The sequence below is a fragment of the Drosophila albomicans genome, chromosome X (assembly GCF_009650485.2).
Source record: "Drosophila albomicans strain 15112-1751.03 chromosome X, ASM965048v2, whole genome shotgun sequence".
NCBI classification, from domain to species: Eukaryota; Metazoa; Arthropoda; class Insecta; order Diptera; family Drosophilidae; genus Drosophila; species Drosophila albomicans.
The window spans coordinates 10,386,881-10,412,395 of record NC_047627.2 but is presented as its reverse complement, the minus strand read 5'-3'; the positions used below and the strand labels follow the sequence as shown (position 1 = coordinate 10,412,395).

Sequence of the window (25,515 nt, the reverse complement as noted above, 5' to 3'; positions counted from 1 at the left end):
GGAGTCAGTGTTAGTTCATCTTCCCTTCATCATCCTCCACCTCAACCATGCAGTGCCTGCCACAATTGATATTGGCGCTGGCGCTTTGCGCTGTGCTCGCTCCATCCGATACCCAAGGTAAGTTGAGTTAAGCAAAAGCATCAGGAAACATATTAACTAACTAACTTAACCCAAAACATCACTTGACAGCCAATGGCAAAGCCCATGGATCATCCGGCTATCGCTTGGGCCTGCGACCCGTTGGTCGTGGCGAGAATGTCTATCCCGAGGGTCGATTCACCTCGTCGATCGTGAACAAGTTCAGCTCGCTGAAGGGCACCACGACAACGACGACAGCGGCAGCCGACACCACTTCGCCCACGACAACCACGGGCACATCGACAACCACTGATACACCGACATCGGACACCACATCGCCCACGACAAGCTCGCCAACGTCATCGACCTCAACGGGCAGAAGTTTCGGACCTGGCGGCGAACTTGCCGCCGACGATGATGCCGATGATGAGGAACAGCATCCGCTGTACAATGCTCGTGCCTACGACGATGATGACGATGACGATGATGATGATGAGCCCATCCAAGATGATGGCGACAACGATGTCGACAGCGACGATGACGATGATGACGACGAAGAGGGCTTCTACATGGTCGCTGGCAATGCTGCTGCTGGCAACGCTGCTCAACCGTCTGCCGCCGCCGTTGCCGTCAGTGATTCGCATCCCAACCTGGTGCGTCGTCCCACCGAACAGCAGTGGCGTCAATTCCAGCTGGAGCAGCGCAATCGTCGCCGCATGAATCGCCTCCAGCGTGAGCACAATCAGCGCATTCGCGAGCTGCTGCGTCGCCAGCGCGTCTCGCAGCGTCGCAACACGCAGCGTGTGCAACGCATCCAGCAGAACAATCGCCGCAACAGCCGCCGTCGCAATCGCCGCAACAAGACTCGCTCCAAGAACCAGCGTCTCCGTCGTCGCCGCAACAACCGTGAGCGTCGTCGTCGCCAAAAGTCACAGCGTCAGCGTCGCCGCCAACGCCTCAACCAGCGTCGTCGCCTCCGCCAGCTGCTGCGTCGCCGTCGTCGTGGACGTGGCCGCAGCCTGCACCGTGTGCTCGTTGCCTAAATGATGCCGACCACCTCAGTGATTGATCCTGATTCTCGATTCTATTCCGCATGTATTCAGCAAAAATGCAACGGCTGCCAAGAGCCACAAAAATAAATTCTTTTTTTTTCCCAATTTAATCTTTTTTTTTCTTCGTTTTTAATGCGATTGAATGAAAGGAATCTATATTCCATACTATAGTTAGTTATTAGAACTTGAACTTTGCTGAGTTTTAACAGAACTTCTTAAGCTTCCAACGCATTTTGGGTATATTTTCCTAACGAGTTCCTCATTCATCTTCCATACATTGCTGCTCAATTCAAAATAGTTTATTTTTAATATTTGCTTTAGTCCTTACACTTTCTCTTTAGACTTCAACTTTAGTTCCCTTAGTTGCTTGTTTTTTTACTAAATATGTATATTTTCTTTATACTGCAAAATAGAATTAATGACTAATACTTCAATCTTGGAGGAATTTGTTTTCCATTCATTATTAGAATGTATCCAAAAGAATTCAACACTACTAAGTCTGATTTTCGTGTTGATCTGCAAAGTTGAACATTTCTGTCTTAAACTATTTTAATTTTCTTACAGGATACAAGTATTTCGTATTACTTTCTTTGCTGAATGAATGCGGAAATCATATAAAACTCTCTCAATGATTTATGCACACTCAAAGTTAACTCTTCGTATTATAAATTTCATTACTTTAGCTTTCATTTATTTAACCTTTTCCACTTCGACTTTACAGCAATTGAATGAAATCTCTGCAATTGTTAGATCATTTTTTTTTGTTGGGCATCGAAATGCCTTTGTGGTTCATTGACATGGCATACACTTTCGCCCTTTGCTAGTTTGGGGAACTCTAGCGACTTGAACTTGTGGCTAGAACAAATGCCAAGCTGGCGAGATATGAATATGCTAATGCTCATCATCATCGATTGATAGCAACACAGAGATATAGCATATTGCCCAGTATGCAAATGCCTACTGTCTAAGCCAGAAACACGCCAACGAAGAGAGTTTTGTGATCAAGTATATATATGTATATATTTATATTGTGTCTTCTTTTTTGGGGAGAGGTTACGCAGGTTGTTGTGCCCGGGTCAACGTTGATTATTTATGGGATTATGCTAAATGGTTTACAACGCGAGTTGCGAGAGAAGACTGCGAATTTCGTTTGATGTTGTCAAGTTCTCGGGTTTGCTCTGCTTCACTAAAAATGTCGCTCTTTCGTGTTGTTGTTGTTGTTGATAGTGGCTTGTAACCCTTTTGTAAGCTTGTAGGCCTACGAACTAACTAACTAACGAAATGCCTTGTAGGCATATAAATATGCCAGCCATTGGCGTTGTAAGTCAGTCAAGCAGCGATCCGCATCCAATAGAGATTCGCACATCAAAGCAAAGCAGAGTTCAAGCACTTTCCTCATAACAATCCAAATCAAGGACATGCATATGCTCAAGAGTTTACTCATCGTTGCCTGCCTGGCAGCCGTTGCACTGCAGGTGAATGGTAAGTAACCCAAAGCCAAAGCCAATCCAATCAAATCCACTCCTCAATTACAATTTTCGCATTTGCAAAACAGCCAAGCCACAGCAGGGCAAGCGATCGGGCCAGTATCAGGTGCTGAAACGTTATGAGCAGGAGGATGTTGAGCTGCCCGCCGAGGGACGCATCAGTCCCACCAAGTTGGCTGCTATCATCAGCGCCTTGAGTGGCAACAGCAGCGGCTCCGGCTCCGGCACCAGCTCGCCAACAACAACAACTTCCACCATCTCCCCTACGCCAAGCACCACGACTGGTACTTCCATAACGACCACAACACCATCGGCAACCACGCCAACTACTACAACGCCAACTGCTCGCAATGTCAACGATATCGATGACAATGAGGACGACGATGATGATCAGGAATATGATCTGCAGTACAATGATAACAACGATTACCACGGTTATGCCGCCGCCGCCGGTGCCGCCAGCAAGCGCAGCCAGGAAGATGCTCTTACTCGCCAGCGTCGCCAGTTCAGACGCCAACAAAAGATCCAGCGTCAACGTCAGCGCAAGAATGCCCAGCGTCGTCGTCGCCAGCGCAAGCAGCAGCAGCAGCGTCGCCGTCAGCGCAAGCAGCAGCAGCAGCGTCGTCGCAACCGCATCCAGAACATCCGTCGCATCAACCGCTTCCGCAAGAACGCCAACAGGAACAGGTCTCCCAACCGTCGCGTCAACCGCATTATGGTCTAAGTGACAGACAGCTTGAGGCAATCCCACAAAATATGTAATTGGTTTCGACTTTGAATAAAATGATTCACAATATAAACTCTTTGATTTTTTCTTTTCGATGGATTAGCCAGCAAAAAATACTAAGCTTCAGCTACTGAAAATAATGTTCAATGAGTAGCTGAATATCTTTATTTTCCAGAATACAAATATTAATATTGATTAATGGTAAAAAAGTAAAAAAGTCTTCGTAGAAGTATTTTATCACATCATTTCGCTGTTTTAACCAGCATTTACTAAATGAGAATTAAATTTTATTTCTTTACATATTTTTGGTTACATTTTTTATCACACATTTCTTATCGAAATATATTTCTTGTTGCATTATTTCCCAAAAGAAAAGTATTTTATTTTATTTGATCACAAATTGCTGAATAATCGTATTTGCATAGTTCGCTTACAATATCGAAAATTTGAATGTGTGTAGTCTTTGTAATTGCTAACTTCTTTTGTCATTTTTGATACAGCATTGAAGTTCAACTAATCTAACATTTCTAACATTGAAAAAATGCGACTTAACAATAACAACATTTTAATAAATTACATATAAGAAAGAGAGATTTCGGAAGAGTGGGCTCCAGTGTGAGATACCTATTACCGGTTTTGAGTAAATCCAAAACTATGCGGAGTTATTCTAAAAAATATACAATATATGTATACTAAATATTAAAAAAAAATACTAATGAATATAAGAGCCTATATCTGGTATATCGAGATGCTATTTCATTGAAAATAATCTAAAACGTAGACAATATATATTGTAAATAGCCAACCGGAATTATTCTAAAAATATACTAAATACTTCGAAAAAATACTAAAGTAAAGCGAAATACACAATATATATATATATATATATAGCTTTTGCGGTATTATACTAAAAATATACCGAACACATATTGTATATTTCGCAAAATACTAAATTGTTATTTTCTGTACTTGGTATATACTATTTCATTCAAAATATACTACAAAGTACAAAATATACCGAAGGCTATATTTGGTATATCGATATGCTATTACATTGAAAATAATCTAAAGCGTAGACAATATATATTGTAAATAGCCAACCGGAATTATTCTAAAAATATACTAAATACTTCTAAAAAATACTAAAGTAAAGCGAAATACACAATATATGTAGCTTTGCGGTATTATACTAAAAATATACCGAACACATATTGTATATTTCGCAAAATACTAAATTGTTAGAATGCTATTGAAAAGATGAATTAAAGTAGTATAATAATAAAATAAATGCTCAATGCAATGATTTCATTGGTAATTAAACTTTCATCGGCGTTACATTTTTCAAACAATTTTTATATGGAAAATTTAAAAATAATTATATAGAAATAACATAAAGAAACCTTTACAATTACATCTAATTAAAACAACTAGAAATTGTGCAAAGAAAATTTGCCATTTAATAGACAAACCCCAGCTTTTATTGCTTATTAAGTATAAATAAAATATAAATTTGACAAAAAAGAAAAGCTTTCAGGCAAAGAGGAAGTAATCTAGACAGTTTCACCTTCGACATGCCATAATAATGAAGTCTAATATTTGTTGGAATTTTTAAAGGAGAGAATCGAATTGATCAATGATATATGGCCGAGATGGTGCTGTGCTGTGCTGAATAGCGACTGCGAGATGTGAGTGTGTGATCTCAGCTGCGAACTTTGTCGCTGGGTCAATCTAGTTCATTCGCAAAAAGCCGCAAAGCGCTTTGTGGCTAAAACGTTGTCGCCAAAAACTACACAAAATGAAACAAGAACAAATTCGTAGCAATTTATGCGAAAATGTGCAAATCTTTTTTTGTTCCTATGATTTTGGCGAAAAAATGATAATGAGAATTATTAGCAACGGGACTGGACTAGTTGTTGTTGATATGGAGCGGGTATATAACCCTCGGCAGGTCGCTGACAAAGGCACAGTCAACCAGCGATATTCCCTAAGGCAAGCAGCAGCAGCAGCAGCAGCCCTCCACCATAAAAAAGGATACTAAAGAGTTTGCGAAGTTTTCAATTGAGATATTACCATGAGATTCTTGGCTTGTGCAGTGCTGTTGCTTTCAGCAGCAGTTTTGGCTAATGCAGCAGGTGAGTTTATGAATTCCTCCTGCCGATGGCGATCCTCCAATGATCCTCCTTCAATTGATCAATTGCAGTTGGACGCAACGAGGAGCAGGAGGCGGGCGCCCAGCAAAGGTACCGAGTGTTCAAGAAAAACGAAGTGGCAAACGGCAATGTTGAGGGTCGATCCCTCACAAATCTGTTGTCCCTCAAGGGCTGCTCAAATCAATCATCATCACCCACCACCACCACAACAACCATTACGGGAACACCGACCACAACAACGGGAACTTCGGTCACAACAACAACACCATCAGTAACTACTTCTCCTACTTCTACCTCATCCAACCGCTCATCGGCTCGTGATCTGAATAACATCGATGACGACGAGTCCGATGACGATGAGGAGAACGATGATGAGCTCGATGGCCTCTATCAGAATGACAACCAGCACGATATCGTTATCTATGATGCCGCCAGCTTCGGTGCCAGCCATCGTGGTTACAATCGCCCCAACAGCAACCGCAACAGCAACAACAACAACAACGCCGCCGATAGCACCAGACAGGTGGACTACGAGCTTCTGCGTCGCCAGGAGGAGCAGAACAAACTGTTGCGTCAACGCATCACATATCTGCGCCGCCAGAACGTCCAGAACCGTCGTCGTGCCCAGCGCAATCGTCGTGCCGAGCGTCGTCGCCAGCAGCAGAGACGTCGCCAATTGATCCGCAAGAATCGCAGCAACAACCGTCGTCGCATCAGTCGCCGCAATCGCCGCAACAACCGTCGTCGCAACAACCGTCGCCGCAACTAGATCCTAGTGCGAAATATCGATCACAATTCAATGTATGACATCTTGCAAATAAATCGAAACTAATCAACAATTATGTTTTTTTATGCCTACTTACTTACTGCTGCTTTAAAAGTTCACCCTAGTGAAAATCAGGATGGATAATCTCTTCAGTCCTTATCTTTTTCTATCTCTTCAGCATTCTCTTAACTTTTAACTTTGCTCTTTGAGTCGTCTCATTGTGCATAGAATTATTCACTAAAATTTTAAATACACTAATTTCATGAATATTCAACAGCTGTGCTAATGTCTTTCGCTCTTTCATTTCTTTCATTTCATCTTAAAACATAATGTGGAAAAATTCCACAAAATAAGTACCAAAATACCATGCCAGCTTTAAGAATATTACCTTTCGCTCCAAGTATCCTGACCATATAATATTTAGTGTAAATATTTAAATATTATTACATTTCTTACTACGAATATGCTTATAAGTCATTTTTCTTATGAAATTATCTTAGAAAATTATTATGATCAAAGAAACTTCTCTGATTTGGTTTGCTTCATTTTTCAATATGTAACTATAATTCGTAAGATTGTTAAATCCTGTGGTAACATATTCAATTCAAAGACGTTAAAATATTTGCTTGCATCCCAAATACTTTTTAAAGATTGAGAATGGTATAAAAATCATTAGTTGTTATGAGAAATCGAGTATTTTCTGTAGTATAACAACTTGAAAGTATGAAATCTTAAATATGTAGAATGAAGTTTTCAATGTTTTCTTCTCTCTTTGTAATTTCTCCTAATTTATGTTTTTATTTCTCTGTGCAACTCAAGATGTTACAGCAAATTGTTTCGAAACTAATACCACTATTCATATAAGTTTCAGTTTCCCTTTTAAAATCTTCACTTAAATCTAGCTAGTATCGAAAAAAATAAGACAAAAGCTCTTTGGCAGTTGGAGTCCAATCACGAGTTTAGGAATGGGTTGAGTTGTCAAATTGGATTAGGCCTACTTGAATATCGCGTCAATTGGGTCACCTTTGACCCGCTTGTTTAATTGCGAGTAGAAACTCAATATCAATGGCCTGGCAACTGAATGGGTTTTCACTTTTTTACCAACTAGCATCCCAGAGGCGATGGCGATGCTGAATGCTGTATGCGTGGACTTGGATTTGCACTCGACAATGAGTGAGAGCCGTGATGACAAACGTGAATAGTTGAATGCTGCCAAGGACAAGGGGAAAGTGAGGGAAGAAGCTGGTTAATGGTATCCAAAAGGGGAGGGAGATATCAGGCAGGTATCATGGCCAAGTGCGCGAAACACGGCGCTCGTAGAAAGTACAGCGAAAAGCAGCCAGCGACAGCGGCTCAATATTTGAACGATTGAGCGATTGAATGAACGCTTGAACGCTTGACTGGACTGAAGAGAAGAGGGGGAAACGTGGAGGGGAGGGGGAGGGGCATGGAATGGCAGAGGAGAGAAGATGATAAGCAGAACGAGCGAGGCGAGGCGGACCACGATGACGGTGAAGAACGTTTTCGCCTCGAAGCGTTTTCACATTTTTTTGTTAAAGGTCTAAAAATTGAATTGAATTGAATTGAATTCAATTGTGAATTGTAAATCGGTAGGCATGATGCGAGTGTGTGAGTATGTATGCCTTGTGTACATATCGTCACACTCTCAGTCCCTAGGCCATTTACAGTTAGAATTGGAATTTAGGTACTGTGAAGTGACCAGTTGACCATTTTGCATATGGGTCTTGAGCGCAAGTGCTGTTGCGGGTATAAAAGGCTCACAATTTCGACGATAATGTATCAAACATTGATTACCAATCAGTGTGAGCACACCACAACATCTGGGACTATCCAATTGCCATTATCGAGGAAAAGTTCTCCGCATCGCGAGTAGTTTCATTCAAAGCAATTCAGGATGAAGTCTCCACTATCCTTCGCTCATCTGCTGCTCGTCGGCAGCCTGCTTGTCAGCCTAACGCTCGCTGAACGGCCATCGCATGTGCTCAAGGTGCGTCGCAGTGGCTACATCAATGAGCCCTCTGCTGCCCTGGCACGCTCCAATGATGCTGCTGCCGCTGCCGCCTTCGAGTTGGCCGGAGATCAGGATAAACTGAGCGTGGTGCCAGCTGGTGCTTCAGCCGCTGCTGCTGCAGGTGCAGCTGGTTCAGTGGGCGCTGCCAACGGTGGCAACAACAAGAAAGATGCATCCAGTGGCCGTCTCTTTCTGAAGAAGTTCCTCATGTTCAAGAACATGTTCGGCAGCAGCAGTCAACCGGTGATCCCCATCATTATCACAAATCCTGGCACATCCTCCGCCACGCCCACATCACCCACCGTCACAGTGACCTCAACTGGCACGTTACCTTCGGCAACGGGCACAATCACAGCCACACCCTCATCCCCGACGAGCACTACACCCACCAGTCCCACCTCCACATCGACCGCTCGTCAGTATGGCGCTGATGATCAGGACGATGAGCTGGCCAACGATGATGGCGCTGACGATGGCAGCGATGGCGCCGCTGCTGGTGGCATTGCGATGGCTGCCAACGCTGAGCTCCTCGATGAGCAGGCCATGCAGGCGGCTTTGGCGGCCGGTGCCCAGGAGTACGAGGTGTTCACCAACGGCGATCAGGCGGACGAGAGCAAGGCCAGCCAGAGCAATCGCATCAATTTGCGTCGCAAGGGCGGACGTCGCGGTCAGGGACAGATGCTCAGTGTGCGCATTCCGCCACGCTATCGTCGCTACTTCAAGAACGGCCAGAAGGTGATGCTCAACACAAAGAGCCGACCCAACAAGCGTCGTGTGGTGAGGAAGCGTGTCCAGAACAAGAACAAGCGCATCAACAATCGTCGTCGCGGTGGCAAGAACAAGAACAAGAAGGGCAAAGGCAAGGGCAAGAACAAGAACAAGAACAAGCGTACACGCATTCCAGTTGCCTAAGCGTTGCGTTGGTAAAATTTCGCCACCCACTTGAACGATCAACGATCGCTGAGATCACACAATAACAACCACAACAACATTTTTTTTTTTCTAATTTATTGTAGCTAATCTTATTGAATTGAAGCCACACTCTTTTTTTGGGCAAAACAAGCAGATGAATAAATGAAATCTTTCGAATAGTACTTGACCCATATTATTTATTTTTGACTGCTGATCACTTCAAAACGTGATCATGATGCGGCGCAAAAAGCGCCTCGGGTGCCATCTTCACTATTTAAGCGAGCCATTTTCAGTTATTGTCGATCACATGAGTACACAATGAGCTGTTCTACACTTTACTGCCTGTCTGTGGCCATATTCTTGCTGCTGGATTTGAATCCAAGCTTGGCCGCCTGTGGCGATCGCCCGCTGAAACAGTTGCGTCTACGCAGCAGCACATCGAATGGCGAGGAATCCGAATCCGATCAGCAGCTGCCACCGATTGATCTCAGTCATCTGAGTGAACAGCAGCTGCAGCAGCTCATGCAACAGCTGAATGTTGCCGATCAATTCGATGAGGATAATCGTGGCAGCAGTCGGCCATGGAAGAAGGTTCAACGCATCATCCGGCGGCAGCTAGTTCGTGTTCCCAAGCGATATCTCAAGAAGTTGCTGCGACAATTTGGACTTGCCCGCAGCGTCAGCGTTCGCAGTGGAGTGATTCAGCTGCTGCCACAGCCAGAGGTGCCAGATGTGGAGCCACAGCCACAACTCTACTATTTAATACCATTGGAGTGAAAATGATATCAATAATAAACGTATTCTAACCAACTATGGCTGAGATATTGTGAATTTTCTAAACATGTTGCTAGGATGGAAAATGCTAAATGTCCGAAAGCTTAGTTCAGAATGCAAAAATCTTCAATTTCCAGAATAGATAAAGAAGTGAAAGTGTAATAATGAAGTGTAATGTTCTTTGACAGGATACAGTTTCTATGGAAAACTTTGATGTTAGTAGACATTATTGTAATTGCTATTAGTTTTATTGTCATAAAAGTAGAAGCTGACAAAAATAGCTTAAAGTCGAAATTTCAGCATCTAAAATAGTAGGCGAACATAAGTGAGCAGCAAAAAAATGAACAACATCTCACTTGCATGCGGGTTACACTTAAATTGGACCGGATTTGCTTATTTATCGCTTTCTTCTTTAATTTCAATATCATTCGTCATTGTGACGCCACTTCAAAAATATTTAATTTGTATAGCATACTTCAAAGTTTACGAATTAGATTATTTTTGAATTAAATTTCTTTATTTCGCTTGCTGCTGACTTATGATCACCTGGTATTTCAAATGCAGACTTGACAATTTTTAGCCTCTTGCGGTTGCTTCAAGTGGCTGCTGCTCAAAATCTCTACGAATGACTACAAAGTGCCAATTCATAAGCCAAAATACCAGGCGAACATAAATCAGTAGCATTAATCAGTGATTAATAAGCGTTGAAATATTTAACACATCCTAAAGGTATGCTACAAATGCGAAACCTGTCAAATTCCACATTTCAATTAAAAGTGTCACCCTAAAAGTATGCCATAAAAGTTTTCTCAATCAAATGGTTAGCAATTTAATTATTTCATGACCCTGAAAGTATGCAACACAAGTTAAATATCCCAAAAACGCCATTCAATGAAGGGAATAGTTTTATTTCGGCGATCCTAAAAGTATGCAGCACGAAAATTTAAAATGCATTGAGTTTTTGTGCATTTGCTTACTACTGATTTATGTTCGCCTGGTATTTTGGTTGCTGACTTGGCACATTTTAACCGTTCATGGCAACTTAGAGTAGGCCACAACAACAATAACTAAGATCACCTGATTGTTCACTTATGTTGGCCTACTACATTGGCACTTTTTAGACGTCATACATAAAAAAAGGGCATATAGTATATGATATAGTAAATTATTATTATTATGGCTGAGGTATAAGTTAATTTGTTTAAATAGATTTCTTGTTTACTCAATTTCATAAATCGAATTTTAGATGTATTTAATAAAAGTTATGAATATTTAAAAGCTGGCGATTTCGGGTAAAATTTTACTAAGATGATAAGGGCACAAGGCTCCGGAGGATCAAGGAAAAATCAAGAATTACAAGGAATGTCCACGATAGGACAGCAGGATCTTTAATATAGTTTTTGTGGACATTGACTGCTATTGTCGTAAAAGTAGATCGAGTTATCGAGGTTCAAATGCCAAGAACGGCTAAAAGTGCTAAATTAAAAAACGGCCAAATCATAATCATATCATATCATATCAAATCATATGTTACATTAGTGCTCCACATTACAATTAAATACGTAACCCTGAAAGTATGCAATGAACGTTGTCCCAATAAAAATTCTTTGCATTTAAATTTTTGAATTTTTGTATTTCTGCATACTTTTAGAGAGCACTGAAAAGCTTTCAATAATCAAAACATTTCAGATATTTGCAGATGTTGAATTTAGTAGATACTCACAATTCTAAATCAAAACAAAATAAAAGATAGTAAGGTTTACTAATTTTGCCTTCAATACAAATGAAGCGATTGATAAATCCGCTCCTAACATATGATATATAAAATATTAATTATTTTGGGCATTTTTCGGTGTTTCCATCTTTGGTCACACTGCTCAAAAGCTGCGCAGCTGGTGGCGTGTTGTTTATATTGTTTTCTTTTGGCAATCATCATCGTTGCTGGTTCGTCGCCGCTTGTGCTGATTAGATTTTAGATCCCCAACACACACACAGATAGAGAGCTATAATGGCAAGTGGATTACTCGCTGGCAAGGTGGCATTTGTAACAGGTGCGTACTTGTGGTTTGATTTTATCACTCTGTGACCTTTGACCCTCTAATTTGATGTTACAGGTGCCGGCTCGGGCATTGGTCGTGCCACCTGTCGCATTCTGGCACGTGATGGCGCTCAGGTGATTGCTGCCGATCGCAATCTGCAGGCAGCACAAGAGACAGCCTCGCAGTTGGGCGGCGCCGATCGTGCGGCTGCCCTTGAAGTGGACGTCTCATCGCTGACAAGTGTAAAGAATGCGGTGACCGCAGCGTTGGCGAAATTCAAGCAGGCGCCGAGCATTGTGATCAATTCGGCGGGCATCACCCGCGATGGGTATTTGCTGAAGATGCCGGAGCACGACTACGACGATGTGTACAGTGTGAATCTGAAGGGAACGTTTATGGTGACGCAACAGTTTGCCAAGGCAATGATCGATCAACAGCTGAAAGACTGCAGCATTGTGAACATGTCCAGCATTGTGGCACGCATGAACAACATTGGGCAGGCGAACTATGCGGCCACCAAGGCGGGCGTCATCTCTTTCACTGAGGTGGCCTCCAAGGAGTTTGGCAAGTTTGGCATTCGTGTCAATTGCATCCTCCCCGGCTACATTGACACGCCCATGGTGGCCGTGGTGCCCGACAGCATTAAGCAACAGGTGGTGCAACGCTGTCCGCTTGGCCGCTTGGGTCAGCCCGAGGAGATCGCCGAGGTGATCGCTTTCCTTGCCTCCCAGAAATCGGCCTATGTCAATGGCGCGGCCATCGAAGTCACCGGCGGCCTCAAATAGTTGTTTGCTTGGCCAAAGCTTCCCCCCCCACAAAGTGCTTCTTATCGCCATACAGTTGTGCATTTATTTGTTGTAGCTCTATAATTAAAGAATCTATGTTTTTTGTGTTTTTGTGTAATCAAAATGATAACTTGAATGTTGCTAGCGTCGTTCGATCGTCGATTACCAGTGTGCGTGCGCCATCTATGGGCTAGCTGCGTAACTAATGCAAGCTTTGCAAAGCTCTCGAAAAATGTTTGTCGTTCGTTTTATCACTTTGTTAAGCTAATGAATGTGATAGACAAATTTTTGTTTTTTCGTCTTCTAATTTGTACGCCACGTTAACAAACGCTAATAATTTATATTATATTTAGATCATTTTCAAATTACGTATACTTAATTTTTTTTGGGTTTCGCCAAGCAATTGGAGAGTTCGTATACTTAATTTGATGCACGATGTCGCATTGCAAACCTAATATTTGTTTTGAATAGCAATTCAAGTCTACACTTGCAATGTATTTATTAAATAATTATTATTGATTATTTACATATGGGCTGATGTTGGATGAAAATCATGAAATTTTTCTCCTAGATTTTTTATTCTAAAAGTATGTTTTTTAATTTGTTTAGTCCGTATCATTAACATGTTACTGAATTATGTGGGATACTCATATAAAAATGCGTCCAAAGAATATGTTTGAAATTAAATCGTATTATGCTGAAATCTTGTCATTAGAAATAGATAATCAAAATAAGACTATAGAATGTATATTATAAAACTTATATATATATAATGATAAAAACTCTAATTTATTTGTATAAATGGCAAACAACAATTACAATTACTATGGCTTAAAAGTTTGCTTCAGAATAATTGGGTAAAATTAGAAAACTTTTGCTATTGCAACGCAGTGTTTTCTATGAATAATAAAAATGTATATTTTACAATAAACTTAAAGCTATTTAGGTGTATTAAAAACTTACAACCTTTGTCAGAATATATGCATTTCTTATACGTTAAATATTTAATAGTTTTTATTGTAATATATATCCAAATTCGCTAAAATATTCAACTACATGTTGTAAAAAGGCTTCAGAATTAAATAAAAACTACTTGTGTGTATTTTTCCATACTACCCAAAATGAAAGAAATCGTTGTGTTATAATAAGGTTATATAAGGTTATATTTAAAAACTACTGCCCTAAGCTAACTAAATTTTTGATTCGAAATAGTGTTTACAATAGTATTTTCCAATCGTAAACGTTCATATATAAAATTGGAATATTTAATAGAATTCAATTGAAATTGCACTAAATGCTTAATAAGGGGAACTTTTTTTTTTGTTTTTGTTATGCTGTAGAATACTCACTTGATTGGCTTAACGTGACTATCGATAACAATTGCAGCTGGAACTGAAGATGGGCCCACGCTTGTGGCCATTCCGGCTGACAATGTTGTCCCAATGCGGCCACAAAGGGCCGCAACCGTGGGGGAGGGGAAGGGGAAGGGAAGGGGAAGGGGAAGGGGAAGGGGAAGGGGAATGGGAAGTATGGCTATTTGGTGGTTTGGGTGGTGCGGTGGGGTTACTACCAAAGTGTACAATATTAATATATTTCACAATTCCCCAGCTGCTAATTAACTTGGCCGCACCAAACAGCGCAAAGAGGGTGAGAGAGAGTGAAGAGGGAGAAGGGGAGAGAGAGGGGGCAAAAGCGAGCGAGCGACTGACGACAAACGACCAGCACATATGTATGAGACACACACGCACACACACGCACACACACACACGCACACACACTCAGCTGGCGGGTTTTTGTTTGGGCAACACATTTGGGTGGGTTACGCTTGTGGTCGTGCGTGCAATTTAAATAATGAAGACATTTTATTAATTCAAGAAATTCAACTCGCCTCTGCCTCGAATATGAGCAGCACTCACCCACACACACACACACACTCGCACACACACACACACACAGTAGCAATTACACAGCAACGGGTCGCCAGGACATTAAGCAACATCACCCCGAGCCCAAAGTTTCGGTTATGGCTCCCCTCTCTCTCTAACTCGCTCTCTCTTTCTGCCTCTCCCCCTTGCCAACTCCTGCCCTCCACTGTTTGTGTGTGTGTGTGTGTGTGTGTGCTACGTTTTGCCCATTTCGTTTTTAGTGCATAGTGAAAAACAAAACATTTCCTAATCATATGGCCAAAGTCACAACCCTCCTCGAACACGACCAAAGGGATGAGGGACCTGCTGCTGCTGCCCCCCCCCCCCCCCCTCACTATAGCGTTAACAATTAACAACGCAACGCCCTGCGACACTGAGGGTGGCGGAAGGGGAAGGGGAAGGGTCGAAGGAAGAACGACAATGAGAGTGAGCCACTTGAGTCATAAAACAGAGAGCAATGCGACCCACTGACGACCCCAATCAACTCACACCACAATGCATTGGCTTCCACACACACACACACTCACACACACACATACACACACTCGACAGTCGACACTCACTCAACCCATTTTGAAGGCCCAGGCACTCGCCATATCTCATGTTAATGAAATCGTAACTCTTCGTGCGACTTGTGTCCGTTTTTTGCGTCTGTCTGTTTTCTTTCTGCGCTGCGTTCTGTTGCCAATGACGTGCGTCAGGCGTCCCTACAGTCCCTACAACTCCAATGAGTGTAGGAGCTATACTACGAGATCCGCACTGCAGCCGCCAATTGTTCATAAACAACAAAAAAACACAGAAAACAGAATGGGAAAAGGGGTTAAGGGGGTTAAGGGGAACGGGGAAAAGGCAGTGGGTGGCAGTTTAACGAAGCACTGCTCTAAAGAAATTTGCTCAGCACGTGAGCAAACCTACGAAATGAAGCAACAAAATTGCACTGCATTCGGGCATGCTCGACTTCGAGATGCCCTGTGTTCAACAGAGCACACAAAAGTCTTCGGTCTACTTGATTGATTGATCAATTGATTGATTGGATATAGTTTTAATAACCAATTGATGGATACTTTAAATTTAACTGCTTTATCAACTTGGTCACTCATTAACTTGCTGATTGAGTGGCTAGGCAACTTAATGTTTGATTGACAAACTAATTAGTTATTGAAAATAATTTGTATTGCCTGATTAATAGACTGATTGAATGTTTTCTTTACTATTTTTATAGAAAAATTAATGATTGACAGATGATTTACTGACTATAGATTCAATAACCAATTTATTGAAACACGTTATGATTCAAATTGTACTTCAAAATGTACTTGACTAAGTAACTCGCTGATTGAGCTCTGATTTCATATTTGATTGAGTGATTTATAAGTTGATTGCGTTGATAACTGACTAACTAAATCAAATATATTGGGCTGGCAGATTGATTAATTGTTGACTGACTGCTTTACTGTTGATTGAGCGTCTAATGAACTAAATATATGATTGACTTCATGATTGATTCATAACTAACTACATTGCTGTCAATTAAACTAATTACTTGATTGAGTGCTTGACTGGCTGACTTACTGATTGAGTGACTGATTGACTATTGATTGAGTAGTCCAAGGATGTTTCATAACTGATTCATTATATAAAAGATACTATAATTTCGTATAGACAATACGTTTATAGTTTTCGTATAGTTATTACTTGATCGATTTCTAAGATTCACAAGTCATTTATAGTGCAGCTACCACTTTGGTTGTTTTGCTTTATAGGAAAATAATGATTGACAGATGATTCACTGACTATAGATTTAATAACCAATTTATTGAAAAATGTTATGATTAAAATTGTACTTCAAAATCTACTTGACTAAGTAACTCGCTGATTGACGTCTAATTTCATATTTGATTGAGTGATTTAAGAGTTGATTGCGTTCATAACTGACTAACTACATCAAATATATGGGGCTGGCAGATTGATTAATTGTTGACTGACTGCTTTACTGTTGATTGAGCGTTTAATGAACTAAATATATGATTGACTAACTTCATGATTGATTCATAACTAACTACATTGCTGCCAGTTAAACTAATTATTTGATTGAGTGTTTGACTGGCTGACTTACTGATTGAGTGACTGATTGACTATATATGATTGACTAACTTCATGATTGATTCATAACTGACTAACTATATTGCTGCACAATTAAACTAATTACTTGATTGAGTGTTTGACTAGCTGACGTACTGATTGAGTGACTGATTGACTATATATGATTGACTAACTTCATGATTGATTCATAACTGACTAACTACATTTCTGCCAATTAAACTAATTACTTGATTGAGTGTTTGACTGGCTGACGTACTGATTGAGTGACTGATTGAGTATTGATTGAGTAGTCCAAGAATGTTTCATAACTGATTCATTATATAAAAGATACTATAATTTCGTATAGATAATACGTTTATAGTTTTCGTAGTTATTACTTGATCGATTTTTAAGATTCACAAGCCTTTTATAGTGCAGCTACCCCTTTGCTCGTTCTTCGCTTAATGCAGGGTATGAAGTAGCAAAAGTAAATTCAATGTATGCTGGAATTGCTGGCAGTTGTCAGCAAAACTGCAGCTTATCGTAGAGTACAGCGAAGGCGAAGCGCCAAGTGCCGTGTGGCAAGTGGCAAGTGGGAAGTGGGAAGCATGTGCTAGGTTGTAGGCTCTGTGGATATTGCCACGGCTGATCCGTTAGCGACGCAAGCTGGGAGTGCGGGGTGTGGTGCAAGGTGGGGGGTGGCAAGTGGTAACCTGCAACTTACGATAGTTTCGTTGCCACAACAATGTCATGCCAATTAACACAGTAAACCGCAATTGCAACTTCCGACGACTAAGTGCACGTAGTGTAGTTATAACCAACCCCACTTGCCACTTGCCACTTGCTGCTTGCGTGTATGCGTGTGTGTGTGTGTGTGTGTTTGGTGACAGGTTGTGAGCCAGAGAGAGAGAGAGAGAGAGCTGCTGACGGGTCTGCCTGCTCGAGGGTCGTTTGTGACAAAGGCAACTAATTTAGTTTAATGTGCGTCGTGCGCGACGCCGCAACATTTTCTTCTTGCGGATCATGCGGCAGCCAGAATCAGAGCTTCAGCTCCAGCAGCACAGCTCTATATGTGCATATGTGTGTGTGTATTTGTGTATGTGTGTGTGTGACCCTTACGCACTCATTAAGCATTTTTAGTCGAGCTTAGCGAGCCGTTTGTTTGCATTGTCAACTCGCCTTAATCCTCAATCCTTCCTCGCTTCCAGTTTGCCCCTGTCAACGGCCTTTATTTCATTTCATTCCGTACACTGCTTACCATAAATTTACTCACCCACACACACACACACACACACAGAGAGACACACATATGCCTGCTTTTTGGGTGGCACTTTTTAATTCCCGTGCCTGTGTCTGTGTTTGTTTGATTTTTAGCTTTTACAGCTGACAGTTCTCTGACGTGATGTGACACCACACACACACACACACACGCACAGACACACCATCTAACCCCCCATATAGGAACCCCCAACCCTCCCTTTAGCAACCCTCCGCCACAATCACAAATGTTACACCGCTTTATTTGACTTTCGAGGCCAGCTGCGTTGCCGGCTAATGATGAGCCAGCTGCACTTTGAAGTTGCTACACAAAAAATAAATAAAAAAAATAAAACTCCACGTTTTTTTTTTTGCAATACATTTTTATTCGTTTTTTTTTTGTTGTTCTTCGTTTTTATTTTTATTTTATATATATATATAAGTAATTGTTTATTTGCTGTAATTTGCCTGCTTGTTTCTTTTTGTTTTCTCATTTTTGTTTTTTTTTTTTTTTTTTTTTTTTTGTATACATAAAACATTTGTTCATTTCGCTTAATTACTGACAAAAAATATCGACAGCTAAAAATGTAGCAATTTTAATGCAATTCACGTCGCTTAATTGCTAAATAGGCGCACAGACAAAAATTCACAATGAAAATGGAAACAATAAACATTAAAATGAAGTGATGTGTTTTTTTTCTTTCGTTTTTTTATGTTTTTTTTTTCTGTTTTTGTTATGAAATGCGCTTGATTCATATATCAAAATATATATAGCTAACGACGAAGGGATTCTATATTATCAGTTAGACGAAAAAAAAAAATTACTATTCTAATTGTATATATATATATAATATGTATATATAACTATAGACTATATACTCTATGTATGTTAATGGCATACTACAGCTAGGATAAATGTATATTAATTATCGTTATACACTTAGAAGTACACTTAGCACAATTGAACTTATGAGTTGTTGTATTATTTAATGCATTCTCAATCGATAATTCTCTCAACTTCATTTTCGATGTAAACTTTCTTTGCTTTTTTTCTCTCTTTGTTTTGCTGAGCTTTAAATGTGGGCGTGTCATAAGTTAAGGCGACTGTTAAAAAGGAGTTTCAAGTATTTTTTTTTAGCTACGACAATCGAGTGCTGAAATACGCTTCCATTTTGTCTATACTCTAGAGAAAAAAAACCACTTAAGCTACGACGATGATGAAAAAAATTATATATGTATATATATAGATTGAAGAAGAACATTCTTCGGCTTAAATACTATCAGGTACTTTGGCATAATTTTCTTAAGCAATGCACATACAATATGCACATACGTTTTTTTTTTTTTTTTTGCAAGCACATTTAATAAATATCTTGATTTTTTCAATATTTTTAAATCTATAAATAATTTTTTTTTGTATTTCTTGCTTTTCGCGCACCCTTTGCTGCTTCATTGATATAGAGAGAGTGTGTGAGAGAGAGAGAGAGCGAGAGTTAGATGATAATCTGTTTCATTTTGTTTAGGGGGAGATATGTTTAATCTAGTTGTAAACGCTTTAAGATATGCTCTCAACAGTTGAAAGTTAAGTTGATAATGTATTTGTGTGCACAAAGCGAACAATCAGGCTACGCAAAAGTTTCATTTTCTTTTTTCTTTTTTTCATTGTATATTTTTATTTAATTGTAATTAACTTGTCTATCAATTGGTGTTTGTATTTTTTTATGTCGGTTTTCGTAATAAATAATCTTTGTAAGGCTTTTCTTTTTTTTTTTTTGTGTTTTTTTTTTTTGTTGTTTTCTTTTGTTTTCTTAACATGCAGCAAGTTTCTAAGGACTTGTAAATGCGCAACATCCTAGCTTAATAGTCTATTAACCTTACGTGCTAGCGAAAAAAATTGAATTTGTCACGCTAAAGCTAAAGCAGTCGCAGCAACTTGCGCAACTGACGATGAAACACCACAAAAAGAAAAAAAAAACAAAAAAAAAAAAATCCAATTAAAATACGTAATATTATAATGTGAAATACTAAGTATATGTATGTATGTAGTCAGTGTAGCTATCTGTACTACAATTAGTGGTTAGCCTAGTTAACGTGTATGTGCTGCCTAATCAGACCTGGCATGAGCTCTCTTCTTCTTCTTCTTCATCCTCTTCCTTTTCCTCTTCCTCTTCCACTTCCACTTTTCGGTTTTCACTTCTCCGTTCTAAGCTAATGCGAATTTTTGGTTGCTAAAAAAAATCATCGTTTGCTAGGTTTTGCCTTGCCTCAGCACTTACCGCCTGCTCTTCCTCTTCCTTCTTGCTCGCCTCACCATACAACGGTACTTTTGGCGCCCAACGACTGTGGCTGTGGCGCCCACTTGAATATGCTTTATTTATTTAGTTTTATTTTCTCTTATTTTTTGTCGTTGTTGTTGTTGTTGTTGCCCTTGAGATCAGTCTTACGAGTGTGCTGGCTGGAGAGTTTGGCTTTTTTAGGGGAAGTTGCAGTTGCAGTTGCGTCTGCAGTGACGACCTAACAAACGTCGTTCCATCTCACCTCCACTTAAACCGCCGTTGGCGGTGGCAGCAGCGATGAGTTCGATGTGCGCAAATAAGGATTGCCATAAATGGCGCTGTAACGCGGATCCACACTCAAGGCCATCGAGCTGGGCACAACCACATGGGTGGTTGTTGCCGTGCTCTGATTGCTGCAGCTGCCATTTGGCGACGAACTCACCACCGATGCCGTTGTCGACTGCAGACTGGGCAGTCCGTTCTCCTGTCGTATCTCCCTTGCCCCGATAATGCTGCCGGTCAAACTTCCTCCGCTGCTGTTGGTCAGAAAAGTCATCGGCACACTCTGCACAGTCGACTGTTGTTGCTGCTGCTGCTGTTGTTGCTGCTGCTGTTGCTGGTGATGTTGTTGCTGCTGTTGCAATTGCAACTGATTCTGATGATTGTTCTGCAGTATGGTGGAGCTGCCATTGGATTTGGTCGAGCAAGAGGTCAAGTACTGTGGCGGTGGACTGTAGTGTGTACTGTAGTCGCCATAGGGCACATAACCCCCCGAGATGTCCACCTTGAGATCACTGTAGTTGGAGGTGCGATCGCCCGCTTCGAGTTTGCAACTGACGCCGCCGTTCTTGGTGATCTGATGCTCGCTAATGACATCGGCTGGCGGCAGCTTGGTGCGTTTCTTGCACTTGAAATAGATCAGTATGATGATGGTCAACACCATGAGAATGGCCACCGCCGAAATGCCGCCCACAATGGTCATCAACAGCGAAACGCTCTCTGTTAACATCGAGGGTGAAAAGTAAGCAAAGTAAAGATGCAAATATTAGCATAGAAAAGAGAACTCAACAAACGCCTCTTACTCTTCTACTTACTCTTTGCCTGCAGTTGTATCTCGGCCACATCGTTGCCATAGTCATTGACCACGGTGCAATTGTATTTGCCATAGTGATACGCCTGGCTGTCGCGTATGATCAGGGTGCTCTTCACACCGCCCGGCACCGCATCCACCAGTATCGAATAGTCATGTCCCGACTCCGAGCTAATCTCCTGGCCATTGAACGTCCACGAGACGTGACGTGCACGGGGCACACTGCTGGCAATGCAATCGATACGCGCCGTATCCCCAATCAAACCGTATTGTGTTCGCTGTGAACTGATGCTCGGTGAACCCTTGAGGTAGACATAGGCATCCGCTGAGATCTCGGCATAGCCGGGCACATTGGCCTTGCAGTAATAACGTCCGGCTGTCTCGTTGCTCACGCTGAAGGTCAGATTGGAGCTGGTGCCGACCACTCGATCGCTGGGATGTTGTATCCATACAATCTCTGGTTGCGGATTGCTGTCCACCTCACAGTTCAAGGAGACAACGCTGCCCACATCGGCCTCCATGGATTGCGGACGCTGCTTGAAACTGGGCGCATCTGGATGCGGAGTTTGGGGTTAGCTCTGAAAGTTGCTTCAGAAGTTGATTCAATACTTACAGCTAATGTCCAGTGTTTCGCTATCCTCGCTCTTGCCCACAGAATTCTGCACTTCGCATTTGACAATTGCATCATGGAATTTGCGCGTTACATTGCGTATGACCTGAGAGCGAAAGAGATAGAGGGGAAAACTTAAAAGATTGGCGCAAATTGTGGGAACGTTAGCGCTTTCCGGCCAACTGGCGCAACTAGTTCTGTGAGAGAGATCGAGTCTAGTGTGGCTAGAGTTGTAATTGGCATGACAAAATCGCTGTGGCCAGTATTATTATACAACACAACACAGCAAAGCACAAGCAAGTTGTGCTCTAATTATGCCCCGCTCGCTGATGGAATGTGGACGTGGCCAGTGCAGTGCAGCAATCATGTTCCACCAACCACAATTGCATAACATCATCGAGTCGAAGAGAAATGGTCGAGATAGAGATAGAGAGAGAGAGAGGGGGAGGGGGAGGAACACTTACCATCTCAGTTTTTTGACCGTTTATAATTGGCTCGTCGTTGATGTACCAACGATAACGGACATCGCTCGGATTGGCATCGGCCCGGCACTCAAGTCGCACCTGTGCATGCTCCACAATACGCTGAACGACGCCAGTTCCCAACGGGTGAGTGATTCCATTGCCATTCCCATTGCCATTGCCATGACTGCTTCCGCTTGTCGTTGTCCCAATGACATTCACCTTGACTTTGGGCGCATATTTAACCTGTTGTCGAATGCAAAAGATTAAGAAATCAGTTTACTAATTACAACATTTGAGTGCCACACGCAGCTGAGACATCATCACAACCCCAGGGCCCATTGACAGGGCTTAACACTGGAGACTGACAGGCTGAACACAGGCTGTCGTTGTAAGTCCCTGCTTCTTTCACTTAACTCTCGGACATTGCCTTATGCTTCATGTTTCGCTATGAATTAGCCCATCACTGTCAAGAGCTCCCCCACAAAAAAAAAAAAGAAAAACCCCTGACCTACGCAATCGTGCTGAATTTGTGGGAAATGGGGATGAACATCCCCCAGGAATATTGATAGTGCAGCTCAAGCGTTGACTGTGACGCGTCAGCGCATAGATAGCTAAAGCCGAACGATGCTAAAATTGCAATGGTGACCAGCACTCTCGAAAGTTGAGTGAGGAGGGGAAAGGAGGTCGGAGGATTTTATTGTCTCTTACCTCGACACGTATTTTGGCAGAGCGATAGGTGCGGTCGGCCGTGTTCTGTGCCTGGCACGTAAAATTCGTGTTGTGGTGCTCCTTTTTGGGCGTGAGCCGCAGCAGCGATTTGGCCGTATAGCGTCGCAGATCGGGCAGCGGTATGACTGTGTACTCAATGTTATCCGTTAGAACGTTGCCTAGGCCATCAATCCATGTAATCTGCAGAGACATAGGCATGAGAGAGAGAGAGAGAGAGAGTGAGTGAGATGTGTTGAGGAATGGCATGGAATTTTTGGTGGGCTAACTCAATTGGGGAGCAAAACCAAGTTAGGTAGTTAGTCCCACAGTCAGTTAGTCAGTTAGTCGCAGTCAGTCAGGTGGTCAGTTAGTCATCGTCTGGCTGACATCCATTGTTTGTTTGATTAGTTTCGAGCGCAGCTCGTGTGAAAGTGCTGCTCTCTCCACACACACACATACACACACACACAGGCTGCGGTTTGATTGTTAGCCAGGTTCCCCCTCGAAATGGGTTTCGTTTCGGGATACTCGTGTCTGTCGGGGTTCAAAATTGTCTACATTGGCTTTTGGGCTTGCACACTCACCTCGGCTGCGGGTTTGCCGCCAATCGAAACGCACTCAATCTCCACCTTGCGATCCTCGGTGGCATATATGACATCGCCCTGTGTGATTTTCGGTGCCTCTGGCGGCACCAGAACTGTGAGGCCGGCGAATGTGGAGCGTATGGCCGGTTGGCCTTCCGGGCCAGGACTAACCTGGCATTGATATTTCGCATCATCGTCGAGCATCACCGGATAAATGTCCAACGAATAGTCGCCTTCCTCATCGCTGCCCACCATCGCATAGCGTTCGAAACCACTCAGATCCCGGGATGTGCCGAGCCCAAAGTCATCCTTGGTCCATTGCAGAGTGCCCTGTTTGTTGATGACGCGGCAGGGGAGTGTCACACGGGCACCGACCACAGCAGTCTGGTCTTGTGGCTCCATTGCAAATCTCTGGTTTTGATAGCTCGTGTACAGCGACGAGGGCGAGCAGCTGGCCGTGTCCACAGACCATGTCAACAATACCAGCAGCGCCTTCATCATCAGTGTCATCGTCATCGTCATCGTCATCGTCATCGTTGTCGTTGTCGCCATCGTTGTTGTCTCTTTTCGCTTCGTTGTCATGCTGTGTATGTGTTGTTGTTGTGGGCTGTAAAGAAACGCATGAGATGGAAAGAGATGGAGACATTAGTCAAGTGTTGGAGGAATTTCAATGCACGCCCTAAAAGTATGCAACGCTTAATTTGTTTGCCCTGAGTTTCGTTCAATTACAGTTACTCAACGAAGCCCGACGACACCGAAGCGTAGTTCAAATCGTAAACGGAATATTTTTTCATGATTTGCTTTTTGCATTTTGCATTTTGTTGTACAAATTCGTGAACAACTGCCTCAGGGTCTTTTAAAGTATTATTATTACGTTTATTGTTTATTGTTGTTTATTGTTTATGTTCGCCGTATTGCTGCTTGGGCCGGGTCCATGTTTTTATTTTGTTTTATTTATGTTGTTTCTATGCTTTCGGCGCGCTTGAAAGTGCAGACAGTCTCGTACGTGCGCGAAAAACAACAACAACAACAACAAGAAAAACAAAAGGGAATTACATTCAAATTAGCCGGTCCCAAAAAAAAAAAAACAAAAATAAATAAAAAAAATAACAGCGACAACGAAAAAAGTGTCTGCGGAGTCTCAAGTGCGAGGCGGCCTAGAGCTTTACGACAACCGAAATATGTTTGTGTATTTATGCATGTACACACAAGTAACACACAAACACACTCACACACACACACACACACACAAACATGTATGGACATGTGGAAACACGTGTATGTAGCCATAAAGCGGAATGTGTAAGAATGTAGCCAGCAATTCGTAAAATGTGAAAAATGTGCGCGTCGCGTCATAAGTAAAAAAAAAACCTAAAAAAATGAAGCGAAATATGATATGTTGCCCCAAAAAAAAAACAAACGGGGAAAAGGGTTGCCAGACACAGCTTAGGCAGGGAGGGAAGGGCAACCCTGTAAGTATTACTTTTATTAAAGAGAAACAAAACTTGTTCCATTTAGTAAATAGAATTATTATCGAATAGCGCAACGTTTGCTCAACAAATTAATTACCACTATGTTAAATTGTGGAAATGAAAAACTCTATCGCTAATTTGAATATCGATTAACGAGACAACCCTGCTGTCAATTATTGGCCGCATTTATTAAACAGTTCAGTTCGACAAGGTCAACTCAATATTTTTGTGTAATTTATTGATGG

General features: G+C 41.8%; 7 protein-coding genes across 11 annotated transcripts in view; 6 read left to right on the top strand and 1 right to left on the bottom strand.

Annotated features, from left to right (window-relative positions):
* Window positions 1-47: 47 nt before the first annotated feature.
* LOC117567669 (ensconsin) lies at window positions 48-1,121 on the top strand. The gene is made up of 2 exons (XM_052003950.1): window positions 48-117; window positions 202-1,121. The coding sequence occupies exons 1-2, from the start codon at window positions 48-50 to the stop codon at window positions 1,119-1,121; spliced, it is 990 nt and encodes a 329-aa protein (XP_051859910.1).
* A 1,427-nt stretch (window positions 1,122-2,548) lies between these two features.
* LOC117567703 (probable serine/threonine-protein kinase irlA) lies at window positions 2,549-3,341 on the top strand. Its single transcript, XM_034247837.2, has 2 exons — window positions 2,549-2,612; window positions 2,686-3,341. The coding sequence occupies exons 1-2, from the start codon at window positions 2,549-2,551 to the stop codon at window positions 3,339-3,341; spliced, it is 720 nt and encodes a 239-aa protein (XP_034103728.2).
* Window positions 3,342-5,415: 2,074 nt separating this feature from the next.
* LOC127565453 (putative uncharacterized protein DDB_G0285119) lies at window positions 5,416-6,263 on the top strand. Its single transcript, XM_052003934.1, has 2 exons — window positions 5,416-5,476; window positions 5,545-6,263. Exons 1-2 carry the CDS (start codon window positions 5,416-5,418, stop codon window positions 6,261-6,263), a joined length of 780 nt encoding a protein of 259 aa, XP_051859894.1.
* Window positions 6,264-8,175: 1,912 nt separating this feature from the next.
* On the top strand, window positions 8,176-9,204 carry LOC117567708 (uncharacterized). Its single transcript, XM_034247852.2, has one exon. The coding sequence runs from the start codon at window positions 8,176-8,178 to the stop codon at window positions 9,202-9,204; it is 1,029 nt and encodes a 342-aa protein (XP_034103743.2).
* Window positions 9,205-9,522: 318 nt separating this feature from the next.
* LOC117567709 (uncharacterized) lies at window positions 9,523-9,981 on the top strand. Its single transcript, XM_034247868.1, has one exon. It carries the CDS (start codon window positions 9,523-9,525, stop codon window positions 9,979-9,981), a length of 459 nt encoding a protein of 152 aa, XP_034103759.1.
* A 1,883-nt stretch (window positions 9,982-11,864) lies between these two features.
* LOC117577859 (estradiol 17-beta-dehydrogenase 8) lies at window positions 11,865-22,991 on the top strand. 2 transcript variants are annotated; one of them, XM_052008567.1, is made up of 3 exons: window positions 11,865-12,029; window positions 12,093-12,801; window positions 22,978-22,991. In XM_052008567.1, coding segments are annotated over exons 1-3 (753 nt in total). In that variant the 5' UTR covers window positions 11,865-11,986; the 3' UTR covers window positions 22,979-22,991. The 2 variants fall into 2 exon arrangements, with proteins under 2 accessions (XP_051864527.1, XP_034118699.1); XM_034262808.2 differs by lacking the exon at window positions 22,978-22,991 and having other exon boundaries at window positions 12,093-12,926.
* Window positions 18,560-25,515, bottom strand: part of LOC117571310 (irregular chiasm C-roughest protein) — a 254,399-nt gene continuing 247,443 nt past the window's right edge. For all 4 annotated transcript variants that reach the window (XM_034253396.2, XM_052008557.1, XM_052008558.1 and 1 more), the window contains 6 exons: window positions 23,799-24,405; window positions 23,215-23,415; window positions 22,507-22,749; window positions 22,046-22,148; window positions 21,437-21,985; window positions 18,560-21,341 (listed from right to left, as the gene is read on the bottom strand). In XM_034253396.2, the coding sequence (XP_034109287.1) occupies window positions 20,611-21,341; window positions 21,437-21,985; window positions 22,046-22,148; window positions 22,507-22,749; window positions 23,215-23,415; window positions 23,799-24,380 (2,409 nt within the window). In that variant the 5' untranslated portion in view covers window positions 24,381-24,405 and the 3' untranslated portion in view covers window positions 18,560-20,610. The remainder of the gene's footprint in view (window positions 21,342-21,436; window positions 21,986-22,045; window positions 22,149-22,506; window positions 22,750-23,214; window positions 23,416-23,798; window positions 24,406-25,515) is intronic.